Source organism: Ursus americanus, chromosome 14, assembly GCF_024610735.1.
Source record: "Ursus americanus isolate L20-20 chromosome 14, mUrsAme1.1.p, whole genome shotgun sequence".
NCBI classification, from domain to species: Eukaryota; Metazoa; Chordata; class Mammalia; order Carnivora; family Ursidae; genus Ursus; species Ursus americanus.
The window spans coordinates 6,682,127-6,700,808 of NC_142140.1; the positions used below are offsets into that span (position 1 = coordinate 6,682,127).

The 18,682-nt window shown below is 39.9% G+C and overlaps 1 protein-coding gene across 6 annotated transcripts in view; it reads left to right on the forward strand.

The window, feature by feature from the left end:
* The window catches only part of VGLL4 (vestigial like family member 4), a 153,228-nt gene that overhangs the window by 61,484 nt on the left and 73,062 nt on the right, over positions 1–18,682 (forward strand). For 2 of the 6 annotated variants that reach the window (XM_045812285.2, XM_087866776.1), the window contains exon 1: positions 7,053–8,771. The exons of 3 other annotated variants lie outside the window; for them this stretch is intronic. In XM_045812285.2, coding sequence (XP_045668241.1) covers positions 8,690–8,771 — 82 coding nt within the window. In that variant the 5' untranslated portion in view covers positions 7,053–8,689. Of the gene's footprint in view, positions 1–7,052; positions 8,772–18,682 lie in introns of those variants that run through there. One more of the 6 variants, XM_045812290.2, reaches the window with a different exon arrangement.

Below are 18,682 nucleotides of genomic sequence, written 5' to 3' on the forward strand. Positions count from 1 at the left end.
TGGCTGTCTCTATCTCTGTCAAATAAATAAATAAAATCTTAAAAATAAAATAAAATAAAATACAGTTTGTGTCTTAAATTCATGTTAATAAAGATTTCCTATTCAATCATTTGATAGTAATTAAGTAGGTTTTGTTAGTATTTTAATTTTTGCTAAGTTTAGTGATAGTTCAACTCTTTGTTAAAAAAATATTTGCTTTGGGGCCCCACGCTGGGTGTGGAGCCTACTTAAAAAAAAGATATTTTCTGGGACTTTTAAAATCAAATAAAGTAAGAGGCTCATTGAATTTGAAATATAATGTGTATCAGATGAAAATGGCCCAAATTGTGCTGTTTGCTTTCTCAAAATTGTTGCATTTTAAAATCCACCCCTAGAGGGCGCTGTTGTATTGAAAGTTTAAATCTTTGAAGAACCATTTAAAAAAAATTTTTTTTAAAGTACATATATTTATGCTGAAATCCCAGTATATTACAGTAAATAATCTAGTAATACTTAATAGAAGTCAGAAGTGTTTTGGGGAGCCTGGCTGGCTAAGTCTGTAGAGCATGTGACTCTTGATCTTGGGGCTGGAGTTTCGAGCCTCATGTTGGGTGTAGAGATTACTTAAAATCATTAAAAAAAAAAAAGAAAAGTTGAGAGTATTTTAACTTAGAAATGGGACTATTTTATAAACAAAAGTATTCGCTTTTGTGAAAAAGTTGACAAAATAGTGCGTATTTTTCATCATTCCACTGTGGGCAACTCCGAGTTAGAGAAATAAGCAATATTTTATTATATATTTGGGAATTCTTTCCTTGAAAGAAAATGCAGTTAACATAGGAAACCAGATAGATATGTAGGTTTGCCTTATTGATACTTGAGGCATTTGAAAATTGTTTTATGTTGGTATCTTATTTAATTCAATAGCTATGTTGTTGAAGACCTACTGTGTGCAAAACAGTCTTTATAAACTGGTGGGGAAGAGAGATATAAATTATCTCATAGACTCCCTTATTTTAGAATTAAGTGCAGTATATCTAAAATACGGTGGAATTATACAGATTAATCCTAGCTAATGGGGTTCTTGGAGAAGTTAGGGTTTCAGCTAGGCCTATATGGGCCCACAAAACTTTGTATTCTAAACAATATTTAACAGGAAAGAAAGTTTGGTTTCTTAAGTCTTCTTTCTTGACACTCAGTCTAGGTGTTCATTTAATCCCTTTTTTGTGCTTTCCTTCTTACAATGCTTGTCTTAGTAATTAATATAATTAGATAAAAAAGGGAAAGTGCCTTACCCAAGGAAATATACAAGCAGCATCATCGTTACTCTTGCTGTTCATATTATACTGAGGAATGTACCCATAAATGGCAGTGGATTCTAGAGATGCTCTTAAATATTTTTATACAGCCAACTTTTTGTTCAACGGAGACTTTAGGTCAAGGTGTAGTCAAACTTTCTTTCTTTGGTTAGGTCTGTCTTGATTATTATTCGTATATCAAATTAAAGTGATTTAAAAAGAATAAATGTGTGGTAAAGAGAAAACTGTAAAATAAAAGCATTAGCTAAGTATCTAGCTTTCTTAGAATCCTGGGGAAAAGAGAGAAGTTGAATCCACTAGAGGAACCGAATCGCACAGTAGGGTTATTTATATTTCCCAGTGCCTTTGAAGAGATTATTGTTAGACTTAATGTTAAAATATTCCCTTCTCAGAGTGCCTGGGTGGTTTAGTCGGTTAAGCATCTGACTCTTGATTTCAACTCAGGTCATGATCTCAGGGTTGTGAGATCAAGCCCAGCGTTGGAGCCTGCTTGGGATTCTCTCTCTCCCTCTGCCCATCCCCACCTCTCTTAATTAATAAATAAAGTAAAATAAAATATTCCCTTCTCCATTCATACATCCCAATGTTTATAGCAGCATTATCCACCATAGCCGAATTATGGAAGCAGCCCAAGTATCCATGAACTGATGCATGGATAGAGAAGATGTGGTATGTATATACAATGGAATATTATTCTGCCATTAAAAGAATAAAATCTTGCCATTTGCGACACCATGGATGGAGCTAGAGAGTATTATACTAAGCAAAATCAGTCAGAGAAAGACAAATACCATATGATTTCACTCATATGTGGAATTTAAGAAACAAAACAAACAAGCAAAGGGGGGAAAAGAGAGAGGAGCAAACCAAGAAACAAACTCTTAACTACAGAGAACACACTGATGGTTAGCAGAGGGGGTGGGGTGGGGGGTTGGGTGACGTAGGTGATGGGGATTAAGGAGGGCACCCGGTGATGTATGGAAGTGTTGAATCACTATATTGTACACCTGAAACTAATATTACACTGTGAGTTGACTAATTGGAATTTAAGTTTTTAACTTAAAAAAAATCTAATTAAAAAAATTTTTTCCTTCCCTGCATATGCTCCAATGAGAGCATTTTGTTTTTAAAAAAGAGTCTGGAGGGTGAATTTGATCTTCTGGCTTTTATTAAGCAGCTCACGGTTTTGGTGGTTCTATTCTAAACTGGTAGTCAACTCTAGCAAATTGAACAATTTAACCTAGTAATCAGCCTGGGCTTCTGTCGTCGTTATTCCACAAAGATGCTGAGATACCGCTACAGTGAACATGCGTGGAGCACTTTTCGTGTCAGTGGGGAGCTTTATGCCAAGCACTGAAGCTCCGTTTTCTTGTTCTCCAGAAGAAAGAGAGGTCTTGGGGAATCGATACTAATATGTGAAATAATTAGTAAACAATAGAAGATGGAAAGCATGCGCATACGAGTCTACCTGCTCTGAAAGTTTGAAGTACAGGGAGCTTCTCTTTTGCCCCTTTAGGACGTGTTCAAATAAACAGCGTAAACATCTTTGAATCTTACAAAGGCCTAAATACATGTTTGGAATCTTTAGTTAAATCTAAATCAAAAGGATATATTTTGGTGTTTAAAGATAAGATACATATGATCCATTGCTCATACCTTACCAGGGTGTATTTTCTCACTATGTGCCTGCTTTTTAGTACGAGGGGAACCTCCTTCACCCTCACCTTGATTATACATGGAATATACTCTGTAGGTTAATTAGAAATACAGAAAAATGCCAGAAATGCCCACCACTCAAAGATAGGCGCTGTCATTTTGGTATTCTTTACAGTCTTTTTAGTACATGTGTGTACTTTCTTCCTATATGTGTGTACGTACTCATTAATATAGAAGCAAACTGGTGTGTAGTGACGTATTACTTTTACATCCTATTTTGATCGTATTCAGTTAACATATGTGCACTATTATCATACAGATCATAGTATAGCCTTTCCTCATGTCTTACTATTTTTGGAGGAATTATAATAGCTGCATAATATTCTGTCATTAATATACTGCAGCTTTTGTTGTTGGTTTTTAGAGAGCTACAGACAGCTGAGCGGGAGGCGGGAGGAGAGGGGCAGAGGGAGAGAGGGGGAGAGAATCTTAAGCAGGCTCCACGCTCATCAGCACAGAGCCCGACATGGGGCTCCATCTCATGACCCGGAGATCATGACCTGAGCTAAAATCAGGAGTCAGACGCTTAACCGACTGAGCCACCCAGGTGCCCCAATATACTGCGGTTTTAATGAAGTCTCTTTGGACTTTTAGGTTTTCAAGGTTTCAGCATTATAAATAAAAGGATGGTAAGCATCTTTATGTAACTCTTTGATCAAACCTTGGTATTTCCTTAACAGAGTTCTAGAAGTAGAGTCTGGTGCAAGGAAGGGAATACGAACGTCCCCCCAACCCTGCCCAATACGTACATTTTCAGCAGTACAGGTAGCTTGATATAAATGCCAGACTGCTTCTTAGGAAGGCCTCATCTGTTCTCACTTCACTAGCAGTGAACACAAATTCTGCTAGGATCGCACCTCACCAGCACGTTAAATAAGATAGAAAAGTCTTTGTTGTTGTCATTGTTATTAACTTGGCCGATGTAAAATCACTTAATTTTTAAAAATTTGTGTATCATTTTTTCCCTTTTTAAAAAGGGTTTTATTTATTTGAGAGAGAGCGCGAGTGAGCGGGGTGAGGGGCAGAGGGAAAAGCAGGCCCCCCCCCCCCCCAGCAGGGAACCCGACGCGGGGCTCCCTCCTGGGACCCTGGGATCACGACCAAAGTGGAGGGCAGACGCTTAGCTGAGTTGGTGCCCCAAAATTTGTATTTCTTTATTAATAAAGTTAAATAGTTTTTCAAAAATGTAGTAGCCATTCTTTTCTTCTATTCTTTGCTCATTTAAAAAATACTTAGATTCTTTTGTTTCTTTCTATTTTTAAATGTTCTTTATATACCAAAAACATTTATCCTTCATCGACCATAATATATGTTACAAATATATTCTTCTGTTTTGTTGTTTTACTTGGTTTTGTGGTTTTCAGATGTACAAAAACCTAAAACTTGTATTTTCAGTCAAATTCTTCAATATTTTCCTCTGTAATTTCTTTCTTTAAGGTTTTTTTTTTCAGTCTTAGAAAATGTTTCCCTGTTCCAAATTAGATAATCTGAACATATTCTTACAGTTTTTAAAGTTTTCCAGTAAAAGCTTTATTGCATTATCTGTATCATGCTAATTATTCTGTACGCAATTCCACCCCTAAAACATTTTTTGCTTTATGTTTTAAATATCTGATAACTCAATTTCTTCATTGTTTAAAAAAAAAAGTAGACCTTCCTGCCTGATTTTTTTTACAACTGTCTTTCCAATTTCCTTAAAAACAATCCTGTTGGTACTTCAATTATGAATATATTATTAGCCTGTGAATGAACTTGAGAAGCGTTGACATTTTCCAGTATTCAGATTTGTAAAATGAGTACACTGATTGTAACCTGAACTGCGTTCAGAATCCAGATGAATGTTCCTCAAATGTGAGGACTTGGTGAGTCCCAAAAGATACTGACAGAAACCAGTGTGTAAAACGCGAGATCATCCAGTGTGTGCTGGGGCAGGAGATTGGATCGAGAATCTACCTGTGAGATGTTTTAATCTTATTGATTTTATCCAACAAATATTCACCGATGGCCCTACCGTGTGGCAGGCTTATGCCAGACCGACCTTGAAGAAGCCATAGTCCTTGCTCTTCAAGTCTAGATGCGGTTAGGATTGAAGTGTGTCTGGAAACATGACAGCCAAGAGCAGGGAGCAAAGAGGTGGAAGGACGGGGGTCCCACAGGTCGAGAGAGGCGTATACCAGGTCGTGAGGGAAGAATGGGTGTTTGCCGGGTAGACGGGCTGGAAAAGTCTTGCACGAAGAGAGAGCATGTGCACTCCCGAGTGAAATAATGTGGTGTTAAAGTGTGTGCTTCAGTGTGCTTTTGAAGCATGAGGTAAAAGATGCGAGGAGATGGGATGGAAAGCCCAGGGCCTGGAGGGAGCTCACCGCATTGCAGTCCGCCTTCGTAGAGCCAGCCCGGCACAGGGTTGCTCACGCTGCCTGGGGAGGGTGGGGGAGCCAGGGTTTTGTGTTTTGTTTTTTTCCTGCCAGCCTTTGTTGTAGATTGATACTCGGTCACTACAAACATGAAAAAATAAACCCTCATTTTCTTAAATTAAGATTTAAGAGACGTTAAATTGCTCTGTCAAGCTGCTATAAAAGTTTTGAAATGTTCACTGTCCATTTCTGCTATCTGTCTCTTATGGATAGTAGCAACCAGTTCTTGAAGCCCTCTGTGGACCAGTCGTGAGTGGCACCACACTAGCTTCCCAGATGAGTGGGAAAGATGTGCCTGGGTGCTGGGAATTTTGCCACAGGTGGTTGTAAATGCAAGTCAAAGTACACCCCTGGGACTGTCCATACAAATGATTGCCACTCAGAGGCTGAGAGCGGCGTTGTAAGTGACACAGCATCATTTAGGGGAAGTTACTGAGTACTCGTACCTTGACAACTGTGTTGTTTGAATCTAGTTGAATCTATTTATTTATTTATTTTAAAGATTTTATTTATCTGGGAGAGAAAGAGAGAGAGCATGAGCAAGGGGAGGTGCTGAGGGAGAAGCAGACTCCCCGCTGAGCAGGGACACTCCCCCCCCCCCCCCCCCGCCCCAAGTGGGGCTCCATCCCAGGACCCTGAGGTCATGACCTGACCTGTTGACTGAGCCACCCAGGCGCCCCTAAGTCACTATATTTTAAACGTAGAAAACTCTCCTCCTCAAATAAGTGTATAAAATGAAGTATCTTAAAGAAGGTATTTTTTTTACCTCTTAAAGCAATGGTTTTCAACCTTGACTGCGTATTAGAATCACCTCAGACTCTTTAAAAATGATACCAATCCTGGGTCCCACCTCCTCAGGTTAGTTTGATGCCACCCCAGTATCAGGATTTTTTAAAAAGTCCACATTGATTCTAATGTGCAGCCAACTTTCTCCCATAGGGGACATGCTAATGACTCATCACGTTTCCTGATTGAGACCTTATGTCAAAGAACAGCGCAGTAATTGTACTCTAAAACTATCATTTGAATTTGAACGCGGTGCTTAAAGATATTAAGATTGTTTGAAATGCAATAATCTACTGTATCATAGAAGCCATTAGAGCTTCTTCTGACCCTCCTTGCCAAATACCATTATTTTAATTATAATTGATGGCATATATATCTTTCAGTATAGCTTATTCAGTATCTAGAATATGTAACCTAGTGTTAATAAGTACCCTTATAAATTAAAGCTTGTGAAATCTTGATTTTTCTGTTGTCTGCTTCACCTGCTGCTATCCAGTGATGGCAGTAGTATTGGGTGTTGTATTAATCTCCTAATAAGATATGATTAGAACAACTTGCCATGAACGTCTGTCATCCAAAGTGCAACTATTGCTGGATTTTAAAAATTGAATCCCTTGAAATTATTTATTCAGCTCTTAGAGTATTAAAATTTCAGGTCCTTGTCTGCACTATGACACTCCTTGATATTTTCTAAATCTCCAAATAGCATACATTAATATCAATATACAAACACTTCCTGTGGTGAATTATTAGTCTATGGTGCCAAAAGCTAGCTACAGCCTGCAAAGATAAAACGATTACCCCCCCCACCCCTGCCCCCGCCCTTGTTTGCTGGTGTGCTCTTCTTGTGCTAAAGGCTCTGAACATTCAGTGATGTACTCATTCAATAAACAGCTTTTGGGTGCCTACTTGTGCTAGATACTGGAGATACGAAGTTTAAGGCTCTTAAAGGAACAGTATAGGAACAGCATAACAGCATACTGCTAGCCACTAATACATAGATGGAACAGCTTTCATATGTGCAGAATGAAAATAATTTTATTCACACCCCATCATTTCATTTTTTTTAAAGGTTTATTTATTTATTTATTTGACAGAGAGAGAGAGAGAGAGAGAGCGCCAGCGAGAGAGGGAACACAAGCAGGGGGAGTGGGAGAGGAAGAAGCAGGCTCATAGCGGAGGAGCCTGATGTGGGGCTCGATCCCAGAACTCCGGGATCACGCCCTGAGCCAAAGGCAGACACTCAACCGATGTGCCACCCAGGTGCCCCCACACCCCGTGATTTCAAATAGGTGTTTGGTTTTGGATATACCAGTCTTACTTGCTTAAACCTCTCTCTTTCTTTTAAACTTCTCTCTTTTTCTCTCTTTCCTTCCTTGTTTTTTTTTGGAAAGTTATTAGGGGAAAAAAAATACCCTAAAAGTAGTTCTACCTACTATTTTGGGGTCCTGGGCCAGTCATTTAATCCCTCTGAGTCTCAGTTTCCTCTGCTGTAAGAAGATGATACCATCTCTGCGCTGTTCCTGCGAGCTGTTGTGAGGATTATGAGAGAAGTTATATGTAACATTACCATCAAAATTTGTAATACACAGTTCCAGTATAAATGGACATTATAAAACAATTTTTAAAAGAAAGAAGAAACCTTACATAGATGTGTGGTATATGTACCACAGCAAAAAACAGCGTGGGTTTCTGAACCCTGACAGTGGAGATACACCAAAGTTAAATTCTATGGAAGTTTGCTTCCATGATGGATTTTTTACTTTTTACTCGGCTCCTGAAAAAGAAACTTCCTGGGTTTTCTTTCTCCTCCTACGGTTCTGCAGTGGCAGGGCTGTTTCCCGTCAAGAGCAGCTCCGCCACGGCCCCTCTGTACAGACTCTCCACCTCCTCTTTCTCTTTCTTTCAAACACTTAATACATTTAGAGGCTGATCTTGTGCAGAAAATATCCCTGACATTTGAAGAGCTCCAGGGATTCAGTGAGCATGCTCCGTGCCCCCTCCCGCTGGGAAGAGGAAGCTCGTTTACATACGAGTCATACCGAGCATAGCCCGCATGTCAGCGCAGTTAACTTGCAGCGGGCTGTGAGGAAAGCGAGCGTGGCTTTGTCCTAGGAAATGTGCTTCGTGTTTTGCTTTTTCACTCCTTTTTTATTTCGAAGAAAGACTCGTAAAGACTTCTGAAACGGTTTTTAAGTGCTCGGCTGAGGATACAAAACATACACCGTCTACAAAGAAACCCTTGAAGGGTTTTTGTGTGCGTTTGATTTTTTGTGCGTGGTTGTTTTTTTTTCTTTTTTTCTTTTCTTTTCTTTTTTTTACTTTTACATACTTGGTTTTGATCATCTGAGGCTGGGCCTCACGGTCTTTGTGAAGTTTGAGAAGAGCCAGGAGCTACTCAGTAATAATTGATTTTTTGAAACGTACTCTTTTGGGGCGAAAGCAAAGAGCTGGTTTTCTGTGCGAGCCCAATAAATGCTATTTATGAAGATGGACCTGTTGAACTACCAGTACTTGGACAAGATGAACAACAATATCGGCATTCTGTGCTACGAAGGTAGAGGCTCCGTTCTAGAATTTGCTCTTCTCTTGCTTTTGTCAAGGCCACTCCTCTAGGGTTCTGAATGCCTTCTGTGTATTTTGTTCTCTTTCTTGGGATTTCAGGGTGCTTTGAACGGCGAGTGTTTATTATGTACTATTTTCAATACAAAGTTTGTTGTTTGTATCTTAGCCTTCAGGGTTACAGTGGGGGAGGGAAGGCAGTGAAACATAAACTGCTAAAAGTTTCCTTTTTGCTTGCAACATATTAACTCTTGAAATGTTTAACTCATGATAATACGATTATTTTTTATTTCTGTTGGTGTTCTCTTTAGAGGAAGAACTTCTAGGACCAGGAAAAGTTAAATGTGTTGTTCCCCCCCCCCCCCCCCGCTTTGATACTTATTTTAAACATGCACTATCTAGAGTATTCATGTTGTATTCCAATCAGTGCTTGGGATTTTCATGTGGAGGGGAATAGAAAGTTACAGTGAGTTTTTGTTTTCAGGAGCGATTGTCCCAAACAATGAAGAATTTTTCTATTCAGTTTGGGGGACTGGAAGGGCACCCATGTCACAAAGCACAGGCTGGTCTTTGTCTGATTTCCCATTTCCTGTACAGCTCTGAGAGAGTTCTGACATTGAAGGATGTTCCCTCCACACTCCGGTCCCTTGTGGAAGTGATTGCACAACATACCAACCAGAAAGCTAAATTGAAAGAAAGAAAGAAAGAAACCTACTCTGAATTCTTACTGTTCATTACCTCCTGCTACACCATGAGGTGTTTCCCCACTGCCTTGTAGTGTTTCAAACTCTGTTAGTAGTAAGAAGAGAAAAAGCGATTTCTTAATCTGTTGGAACATTATCTACGTGCGATTTGAAAAAGTGGTAATGGCCTGGGTTTGAGTGGCCGGACAGGCATCTCCGGGGGAATTCAGCTTGGCAGGAGGAGTGTTTTTTGTTGTAACCACATACAAATTGAGGAGGAGACATCTCCTTTCTGATTCAGTAGGAACAGTTTCCATGTTTTCTCTTAATAGTGAACTGAACATTTCTTTTGAAAAAGAAAACATTGAAGAAACTTATGTTTTTCATCTAAAATTTCGAGCCTGTTGCCTAATCAATTGAAAACTTACCCTTTCCCCTTCAAGGAAATTAAATCTCATTCATACTGTTTTTTATTTAACTCTGGATAAGGATCTCATACTTAAGATTTGTTTTAAAAAAAGGTGTGTATTTTTAACTGCTGCCTGTTCCACTAATGAGAATTATGGTGGATGGCTTTCTTTGAATCTGCTGCTTTAAGTATCATCTTGCGTCTGAAGTCACTCTTTAAAAGGCAGACTTCTTCAGAATGGTGGAAGCAGCAAGTGACTGGGCTTGTTTCTTGTGAAATTAACATACTGCAGTTTTAAAAACTTTTCTTTTTTCGGTGATCAAGAAATCACAGACTTTTAAGGCAATATCTGTTGGCTTATCTTTGTCATTGTGTAATATGATATTTTCAAAACAAAACAAAAACGTAATGATCAGCCTAAGAGGAATAGACGGATTGGAAGGAAATTGATACCACATTACTTTTTTATGTCTCCAGTTGGGGGGGGGGTGAGGAAAAGCTTATGGAAAGCTAATTCAGGTTGATTTGTTGTACTGTAGTCTGTAAGATACTCAAGAGTAGTCTGCTTGCAGTCTCCCTCTTTATTTGGAAGGAAGAAACTTTGATTTTGAAAGTTGAATAGATCTGTAGGATGATTTGCTATAGTCTGTTTGGTTTAAACATCTGCTGCTATTTTCCTTACTATGAAAGTTAACATTATTTTAACACCAAAATAAATACACAGGAAATGAAGAAAAGCACAGCAAAACTTGAGTAGTGTTTTTAGTGGGTTGTTTATGCCCTGGTGGTTTTCTTAGTATAAACACTGCACACATCTGCTCTGAACTCAAAAGGGTGTTGTGAGGATGGGCATAAATCTCAGATGGGAATTTTTTGGGGTAAGAAAAGTTGGAAGCATTACTATTCCTTTAAATCCAATACTTTGGAAGTATTCATATGAAACATAGCAGCTCACCAGCATTCCAGGGAAGTTATTTGGAAAATGGAATGTACAGTTGGTAGGCAGCACTTGATTTCACTTAGTGCAGAAGCGGGTTTAATTTAATTTTTTTAAAATATTTTTATTTATTTATTTGACAGAGAGAGAGAGGGAGAGAGAGCATGAGGCAGGAGGAGAGGCAGAAGGAGAGGGAGAAGCGGACTCCTTGCTGAACAGGGAGCCTGACGTGGGGCTCGATCCAGGAACCCTGGGATCATGACCTGAGCTGAAAGCAGCCCCTTAATGACTGAGCCACCCAGGCACCCCTCAAGCAGGTTTTACATCTCTTAAGAATAAGGGACAATTTAATTTTCTGAAGTTTTAGTTTTAACAATTAAGATGTTGATGGTTATTCTTATTCTCCAGGTTAGTTATACCATATTCCCTAGTTGTATTGTTCACACCTCTACTCTGCAAAATAAACATGTGCCCGCGCTGTCATTCTTCAGCCTTGGCAAAAGAATAGATCTTTTTTAGCCAATTATCTCTTAGCATGCAAGGCCTTCCTAAAGTCCTACATTTCGAGTGACTCTAAATGGCTCATATATGGACTCTGCTTGGTGACTGCTCTCTGGCACCTTTCACCATAATAGTCTGTAAGCATAACTGAAAAAGAAAATAAAGGAAAAAAAATAACTGCAAATAGGTTTGGGGTGGGACCTATTGGGTAGGAGAAGGAGAAGATTGGCAAAGGGCAGGAAGAATCTCAGTTTGGCTAATTTCTGGAAACCAATTACCTTCATTGGTAATGAGCGAATTAGCTGAACTCTGCTTGGGTTAATGAGTCTGTTCAAAAACCTTATGGTTTGTTACCATAACCCTCAACAGGTAACCAGCTAATCATTCATGACCCTACTGAATGTTCAATTTATACCCACTTGAACCCCAGTTTTGCCTCTGTCTCCATGAGAAGGTCATAGGCCAGCCTCAGCCTTCGTTTTTTCCCCTGTGAACTCCTGAGAATACTCCACTAGTAGACAGAAAGTCTCCTGAAGGCAGGGCATTCTGTCCTGGTCACCACTGTATCCTGGAGTCCTGGCATGCTGCCTGATTTGGCTCCCAGGAAGTGGCTGACTCAAAAAAACACCCCCCCCCAAAAAAAAAACCCAGGAAATCTCTCCAGTGGCAATGTAGTCACTACTGTATAATTTAGTACTTCATTATATATATCTCGTATTCTCTAATTATCTAATTATTGCAGAGCTGTACAGGGCCTTAGATATATCTTCGACATTTGACTTTTTTTTTTTTTTGCCAGGGAAACCGAGGCCCAGAGAGGTAAATTTTCTGTTCAGATTTATTCAGAAAGTCTGTAGCAGAAAGGAATTGTTGTGAGGACTCAGTGGTTTTGATTAGGCTCTGATTTTTCTGTGGCATTACTGCCTCTCCACAATCATTTTATGTCTTGTTTCCTTAATTATTAACTCCTCGATGATAGGGACTATGCTCGGTTTTGGGGACCCTCCCAGCACGGGGGTGACATCTTAGATTACAGTACACAGTGAGCCTGTCCTGGAGTCCTCATTGCTCTGAACCTAAGTTCCCAGGCTGTTGTGATGTCAGGAGAGAGAATAATGAGGACTCTAGGTGACCAGCCTTGTTGGAATTTGTTCTTGCTGCTCCGGCACTTAGGTTTTACTTCTTTTCTGATTGTGCAGAGGAGGAGGCCCTGTGTAATGCCAGTTCACAAAGAGTGTTTTCCCAAGGGAGCAGAGAACTGGTTAGACCATTGATTTTTCTCAAGATGGCTGACGGTTATATTTACATAATTACGTGGTGCTGAAAACATAGGTCCTAATAAATGTGCTCATGGTTGGCCGTGGCTTTAAGCTGCTGTTATTAGTGATACTTTAATTATGGGTTAAGAGCCATTAGTGTGTAATTTGGTAGAAGAATTCTCCCCTTTTAATTTAATAGTGCGATTTATATTGGGAGAAAGTAAGAATAAATTGCATATTGTGATCATCTGAAAGCTTAAGAAGAGAGTATCTTAAGTTCCTCACATTTTGAGCTGCTCATTGTTTTAGAACATAATTATCACTTATTTCATCACAGGCTACACTTAAATTAATTTTCTGGAATTGAAAGGAAAATGCACACGAGTTGTTGAGGGAGACTCTGCCAGAGTTACTAGCAAGGTTGGGTGACGGATTTCTTTTGTTTTCTTCCAGTCTAACTGGCAGCAGTTCAGTGTTCTTTGTCTAATGAGTTCAGAGGCATCAGGAAACTTAGAGCGTTGGGTACTATTAAGGTGAAAAGGCCACAGAGCAGAGCCATTTGAACCCTCCTCTGTTCCCCAGCCCTGCATATCAAGTGACCAGCTCTTGATCCAGGGGTGTATTCTGAAGCAGAACATCTGCAACTGTTTTGCTGTGGAAATTCATTTTACTTTAGCATTTTATTTGCAGGAGAGGGTCAGGAGTGAGGAGAGAGAGGGGGAGAGGGTGGGAGAGGGACAGGAGAGAGAGGTGAAGGGGATGGGATGGGGGAGAGGGGAAGAGAGGGGGAGGGGAGGGAAGGGGGTAGGTTGAGAGGAGCTTGATTAGTAAAACATGCCCAGGTGAGCCCAAGAGATCTTCTGCAAGAGATCTGGCCAGTTTGTATTTCTTCTAATTACAGTTTGTGAAGGGAAGGTGTGATTATATCCTCCTTCCTTCCAGCTCCCCGCCCTTGTTTCTCTACCCTCCTCTGGAAGGATTATTTTACTTGGCTGTTTATCTCTTGGAGACTACACATGGCTTTGTTTTGGAAGGCAGATTTCTCTTCCTTCCTTCCTTCCTCCTTCCCTTCCCTATTGTCTGCATGGCCTATTCCTAGGGTGTTGGGATTTGTTGCTGTAAAGATTTTTTTAAACACTCCATAAGATACAAAAAATTCCCCCGCAGCGTGTAAGAAGATTCAAAACCTCTCAGTATAGTCTTGTTCCGCCCAATTGTGAGGATGTTGCAGCAAACTTGGTTTTGTCTGAAGAAATTAGATCCAGACTTAGCACTTCTGCATGTATACAAATATATAAAACCAGTGTCACCAGGGATTGTTTCTGGCTCTATCTGTTTTATCTCTGTATCTGAACATTGGTTCAGTGACTGTTTATATTAAGTGGTAGCTTTGTATTGCATATTGAGCTCATTGGAAGTATTCTCTAGCCTGGCTCATCCACAGCAGCAGTTTGTCCTACAAAATAGTCCCTCTTCCTCATGATTTTTTTTTTTTTTTAAGATTTTATTTTTAAGTAATCTCTACACCCAAGGTGGGGCTTGAACTCACCACCCCGAAATCAAGAGCCGCGTGCTCCACCGACTGAGCCAGCCAGGCGCCCGACCTCTCTTTTCTTTCTTAGTGAACTCATATATCAGTCACCACCCCCCCCCAAAGAAACCTCAACCGTGGACACTTAATTTTAAAAGCACAGTCTGAAAATGATTTTACTTTCTCCATTTGTTCTCTCTTTGCCTTCCTAAATGTTACATTTTCTGCTAAGTTCTAAGGAATTATTTTCATCAGTTTGCTTTGTTATCTTGCCTTCATTTCTGCACTTTTTCCCCTTTTTTAAAAGAATACTATAGATTGTTACAGTTTCAGGGTATCATATACAGAATGTGTTTAAATCCTAGCAATGTGAATTACTACTAGTTGAAAGAAGGTTTATTTACCCTAAAGTAGAAAATCTGTTCTTAAAGTTATCTTTATTTATTTATTTTTTAAAAGATTTTATTTATTTATTCGACAGAGATAGAGACAGCCAGCGAGAGAGGGAACACAGCAGGGGGAGTGGGAGAGGAAGAAGCAGGCTCATAGCGGAGGAGCCGGATGTGGGGCTCGATCCCATAACGCCGGGATCACGCTCTGAGCCGAAAGCAGACGCTTAATGACTGCGCTACCCAGGCGCCCCTTAAAGTTTCTTTAATTTGTTGCTAATTTATATGATCTTTCTGAACTCTTAATATTTTACTTGTTTGTTTACAAAGAAGCCTGTAAACATATTTAGTAAGTGATCACAGAAAACTCAGTCCTGTCCTTTTCTCACCCAGTATCCATTCTCTTAAACGAATATGGAATGTGTGTACTTTGCTGGAATGTATTAAGTCTGGGTCGTCCCTCTCTCTCTCAACATTTTTTATTATGAAATATGTCATATGTACATAAACATGCATAAAACATGTGTGGTTTAAACATGAACAACCTTATAATCACCACCAGGTCAGGAAATAACAAATCGCTTCCTTCAAGTATTTTCTCCTTGTCAAATTCCTCCTCGCCCCAAGAGGTCATCACAATTATAACATGTCTATTCTTCATATCTTTACTACCTCTGTGTGCAATTCTACACAGATTAACTTAGTTTTGTCTGCTTTTTCTTTGTTCTTTCTTTCTTTCTTTCTTTCTTTTCTTTTCTTTTCTTTTTTTTTGAGCCCTATATAATTGAAATGTTCTATGTCCTCTTTTGTGTCTTGCTTATGCGGTTTTTTATAGTGGAGATGTCCTCGTCTTTTCTGTATGAAACCAACTTATCTTCAAGTGTGGGGAATCTTGGCTGTGGAATATATGTGGGCGCCCCAGCATCCTTCTCATTCAGTTGCTGCTCACTGTCTACTAAACATAGCTGGTGATGCTTTGGTCCGAACTTTTTTTCAGCCAGTGTTTTGTTCACGGCCTTTCTCACCTATTAAGAGCCTTCTACCATCCATGCTGTAATGGGAAATTGTATGTTTGAGAAATTCTGCAGTTTTGGAGAGTGCAAAGTGGGGAATGCTCGAGGAGATACATGGCTTAATTAGGATCTGAACGACTTTCGTTCTGCATTAATAAGCAATTTGCTTAAAGGCTGAGACTTGTTACAAGTCAACTTTGTTACTGTGCCAGATTTCTTTGGATGTTAATCCAGGGACTTTTAGATACACAGAAAAAGCGTAAGTTGTTCCAGTATTCAAACAATACTCTACATTGTAGAGAGATGGCTGTCCGAGGGCAACAAAGATTTGAAACAATAGTCTGCGTTATGTACCATCTAAAATTATGAATGAAAAAGAATCATCCATATGTATTGCTCTTGATTTTTATTTTATATCTGTTTTGCATGAAAATAGTTGCCTGTTAATTGTTCTTGGCTAATGATTCGATTTTAATAGAGTGAATTCCAGAATTTAATGATTTGTTGCAGATGCATTCTGCCAAGCAATTTAGCAAAGTTGTTTACACTACCCCAAATCCAGCTGGACAGAGTGAGCCTATGCTTCTTCCCTGATAACAGTTGAGGGAGTGATGAGTGCAAATTTCTGGACATTTTTCCCACTTAGAAAACAAGCACGTCTTCCATTATGTGGCAGCACTATTAAAGTGGCAAGGGATTAATTTAAAATTATTTTAATGTCAGAAGCTCTTTCCGGTACCCATTTTCTCCTACTCTTACTGTGCTTTTACATAATTATTTTTTTCTGATGAGCAACTGATAAACTGTTGGCTGACCCCACAGAGAACTCTTGTTTTATTTCCCTGCTGAAAAGTTATGACCTCTTTGCCAGTGCTTAAAATCACCCATGAGAGGGCTTTGAGTAGCTTTCTTAAAGGACTATGCAGTAGCAGCCGTGCCAGGCTCTAAGTTCTATTGAGCAGAGGGCAAAAGAGATGGAAAATAATAGTCATTCTCTGGATAAAGCCTATAAGAAGTTTTCTAGCCTGTTCTACTAAATTCAAAATTGGGAACGATTACCACTGGTCTCTGGAGACCACGATGGGAGCCCTTTTTCTCTGAGAGGCTTTATACCAGTAAAAGATGGCTGATGTTGGTAGGGAGGAGGAGTAGAGATCTAGAACCAAGAGCAGACATCAGACATTGATCTTGGTGTCCAGCAATAAGTGTAATACACACACACACTGTACTTGGTTCTATATTTTGTCCAACACAGAGTGGGAGAGGACCTTCTTACAGAACTGGAAGAATCCTTGTGTATCCTTTAAGGAGAAAATAGAAGGACGACCACATCTTCTTGCTTTTCCATCTGCAGACTCTTCTGAATCCACCTCCATCCTTCTTCTTCTTCCCTTAGGCTCAGCGAAAGGCCAATTCTTCTATTGGTGTCATGGATCCCAGCCCTTCTGGCCTCAGGGACTTATCTATGATCTGCTTCTGATTTCCCCCTCTTCCTCTCCTGGTTCTTTCTTTTCATCAAGTGCTTATGCACACAAGTCTTTCCCAACTTTACAACAAAACCAAACGCATCCCTAAATCTTACCCACGCCTCTGCCCCCACCCCTGCTGCAGCTATTAGACTCTTTTCTTTGACATCCACGTTTTTGGAAGAATGTAGTCAACTTGTTTCTACTTCCCTTCTGCTCAGTCTCTCCTCAATTCACGGTCATCTCATTTCATCTCATTTCTTCTTCCACAGCTCCATTTGAAGGTGTTCTGGATGAAGCCACTAAGTGATACCCTATTGGCAGGTTCAGTGGACACTTTTTAGTCCTTAGCTAGTTGAATCTCCTACTACCATTTGGTGTTGACTCCTTCCAAAATCTTAAACTTCTTATATCCCTTGGCTCAAATACTTTTTGAGTATGCACTCCATTGGGAATGAGGCGCTGGTGAGCATATGGTGAGCAACATTGACAGGGGCTTTATGGAGCTCCTGGTGTTGGTAGGAGAGTATGAAAGAGTGAGGTAGGCTGATAAACATTCACAACAAACTGGTTGCAACTTGAGAACAGATTGGAAGGGAAGAAGAAGAGAATGTAGAAATAGGAGAGAATGTGAATGTGCTTCAATGGTTTAGGCAAGAGATGGTGGTAATCCAAATTGCGGTGGTGGTCATGGAAAAGAGTAGATCTAAGAAATATTTAGAGAGAAGACTGGACATGGTGAGAGACTGGAGTAGGGGGTAGGGGAGAAGACATAGAAGACACGGAGAGTGCCTCCTAGGTTTCTAGCTTGTCTAGGTGAGTGGAGGGTGCTCTCATTTGCAGAGACAGGAAACACAGGGAGAAGACTGGGTTCTGGGATGAGATCTTGAGTTTAGTTTTGGATATGTTGAGTTTGAAGGATCTTTGAAATTGCAAAGAAGAGCTAAATATTATAGGATTGGATATATGGGTCTGGAGCTCAGACAAGAGGCCATTGCTGGTGATACTAGTTTGGGATAGAGAGTAAGTGAAGCTCTGGGCAAGAATGGTCAGCGGGGAGCAAAGAACAGAATGAGAAGTTGAAGAGGTTTTAGAAACTCTTCTCTTAGTTAGGTCTCCATCAGTTTTCTTCTCTATTCCTAAAATAACTGACCCCTGCCTCTAATCTTGTTCCCGTCTAAGCCTTAATCCATAGTATTACCAGAATTCTAGCTCTTATTTACTGTTCCAGCCATATCTTTCATTATTCCTTCGCCCACACCCTGTAGTCCAGATACATCAAACCACAGTTGATCCTCGGACAACATGAGGTTTAGGGGGTGCCTGTCCACCCCCTCCCCATGCACTTGAAAACATGCATATAACTTCTGACTTCTCCAAAACTTAACTACTAATAGCTTGCTGTTGACTGAAAGCCTTCCAGTAATATAACAAAAAGAGTGATTCGTGTATATTTTGTATGTTCTGTGCATTGTATACTGTATTCTCACAATAAAGTCAGCTAGAGAAAAGCAAATGTTAATAAGAAAATCGTAAGGAAGAGGGAGTACATGTACGGTACTGTACCGTATTTACTGGAAGAAAAGTGCATGCAAGTGGCCCTGAGCTGCTCAAACCCATGTTGTTCAAGGGTCAGCTGTATTTCCTTTGAGTGAACCATTGCTTCTCTCTGAAATCCCCTGCTCTTTCTCTTGACTTCTATTAGTCCCTCAAGTGCA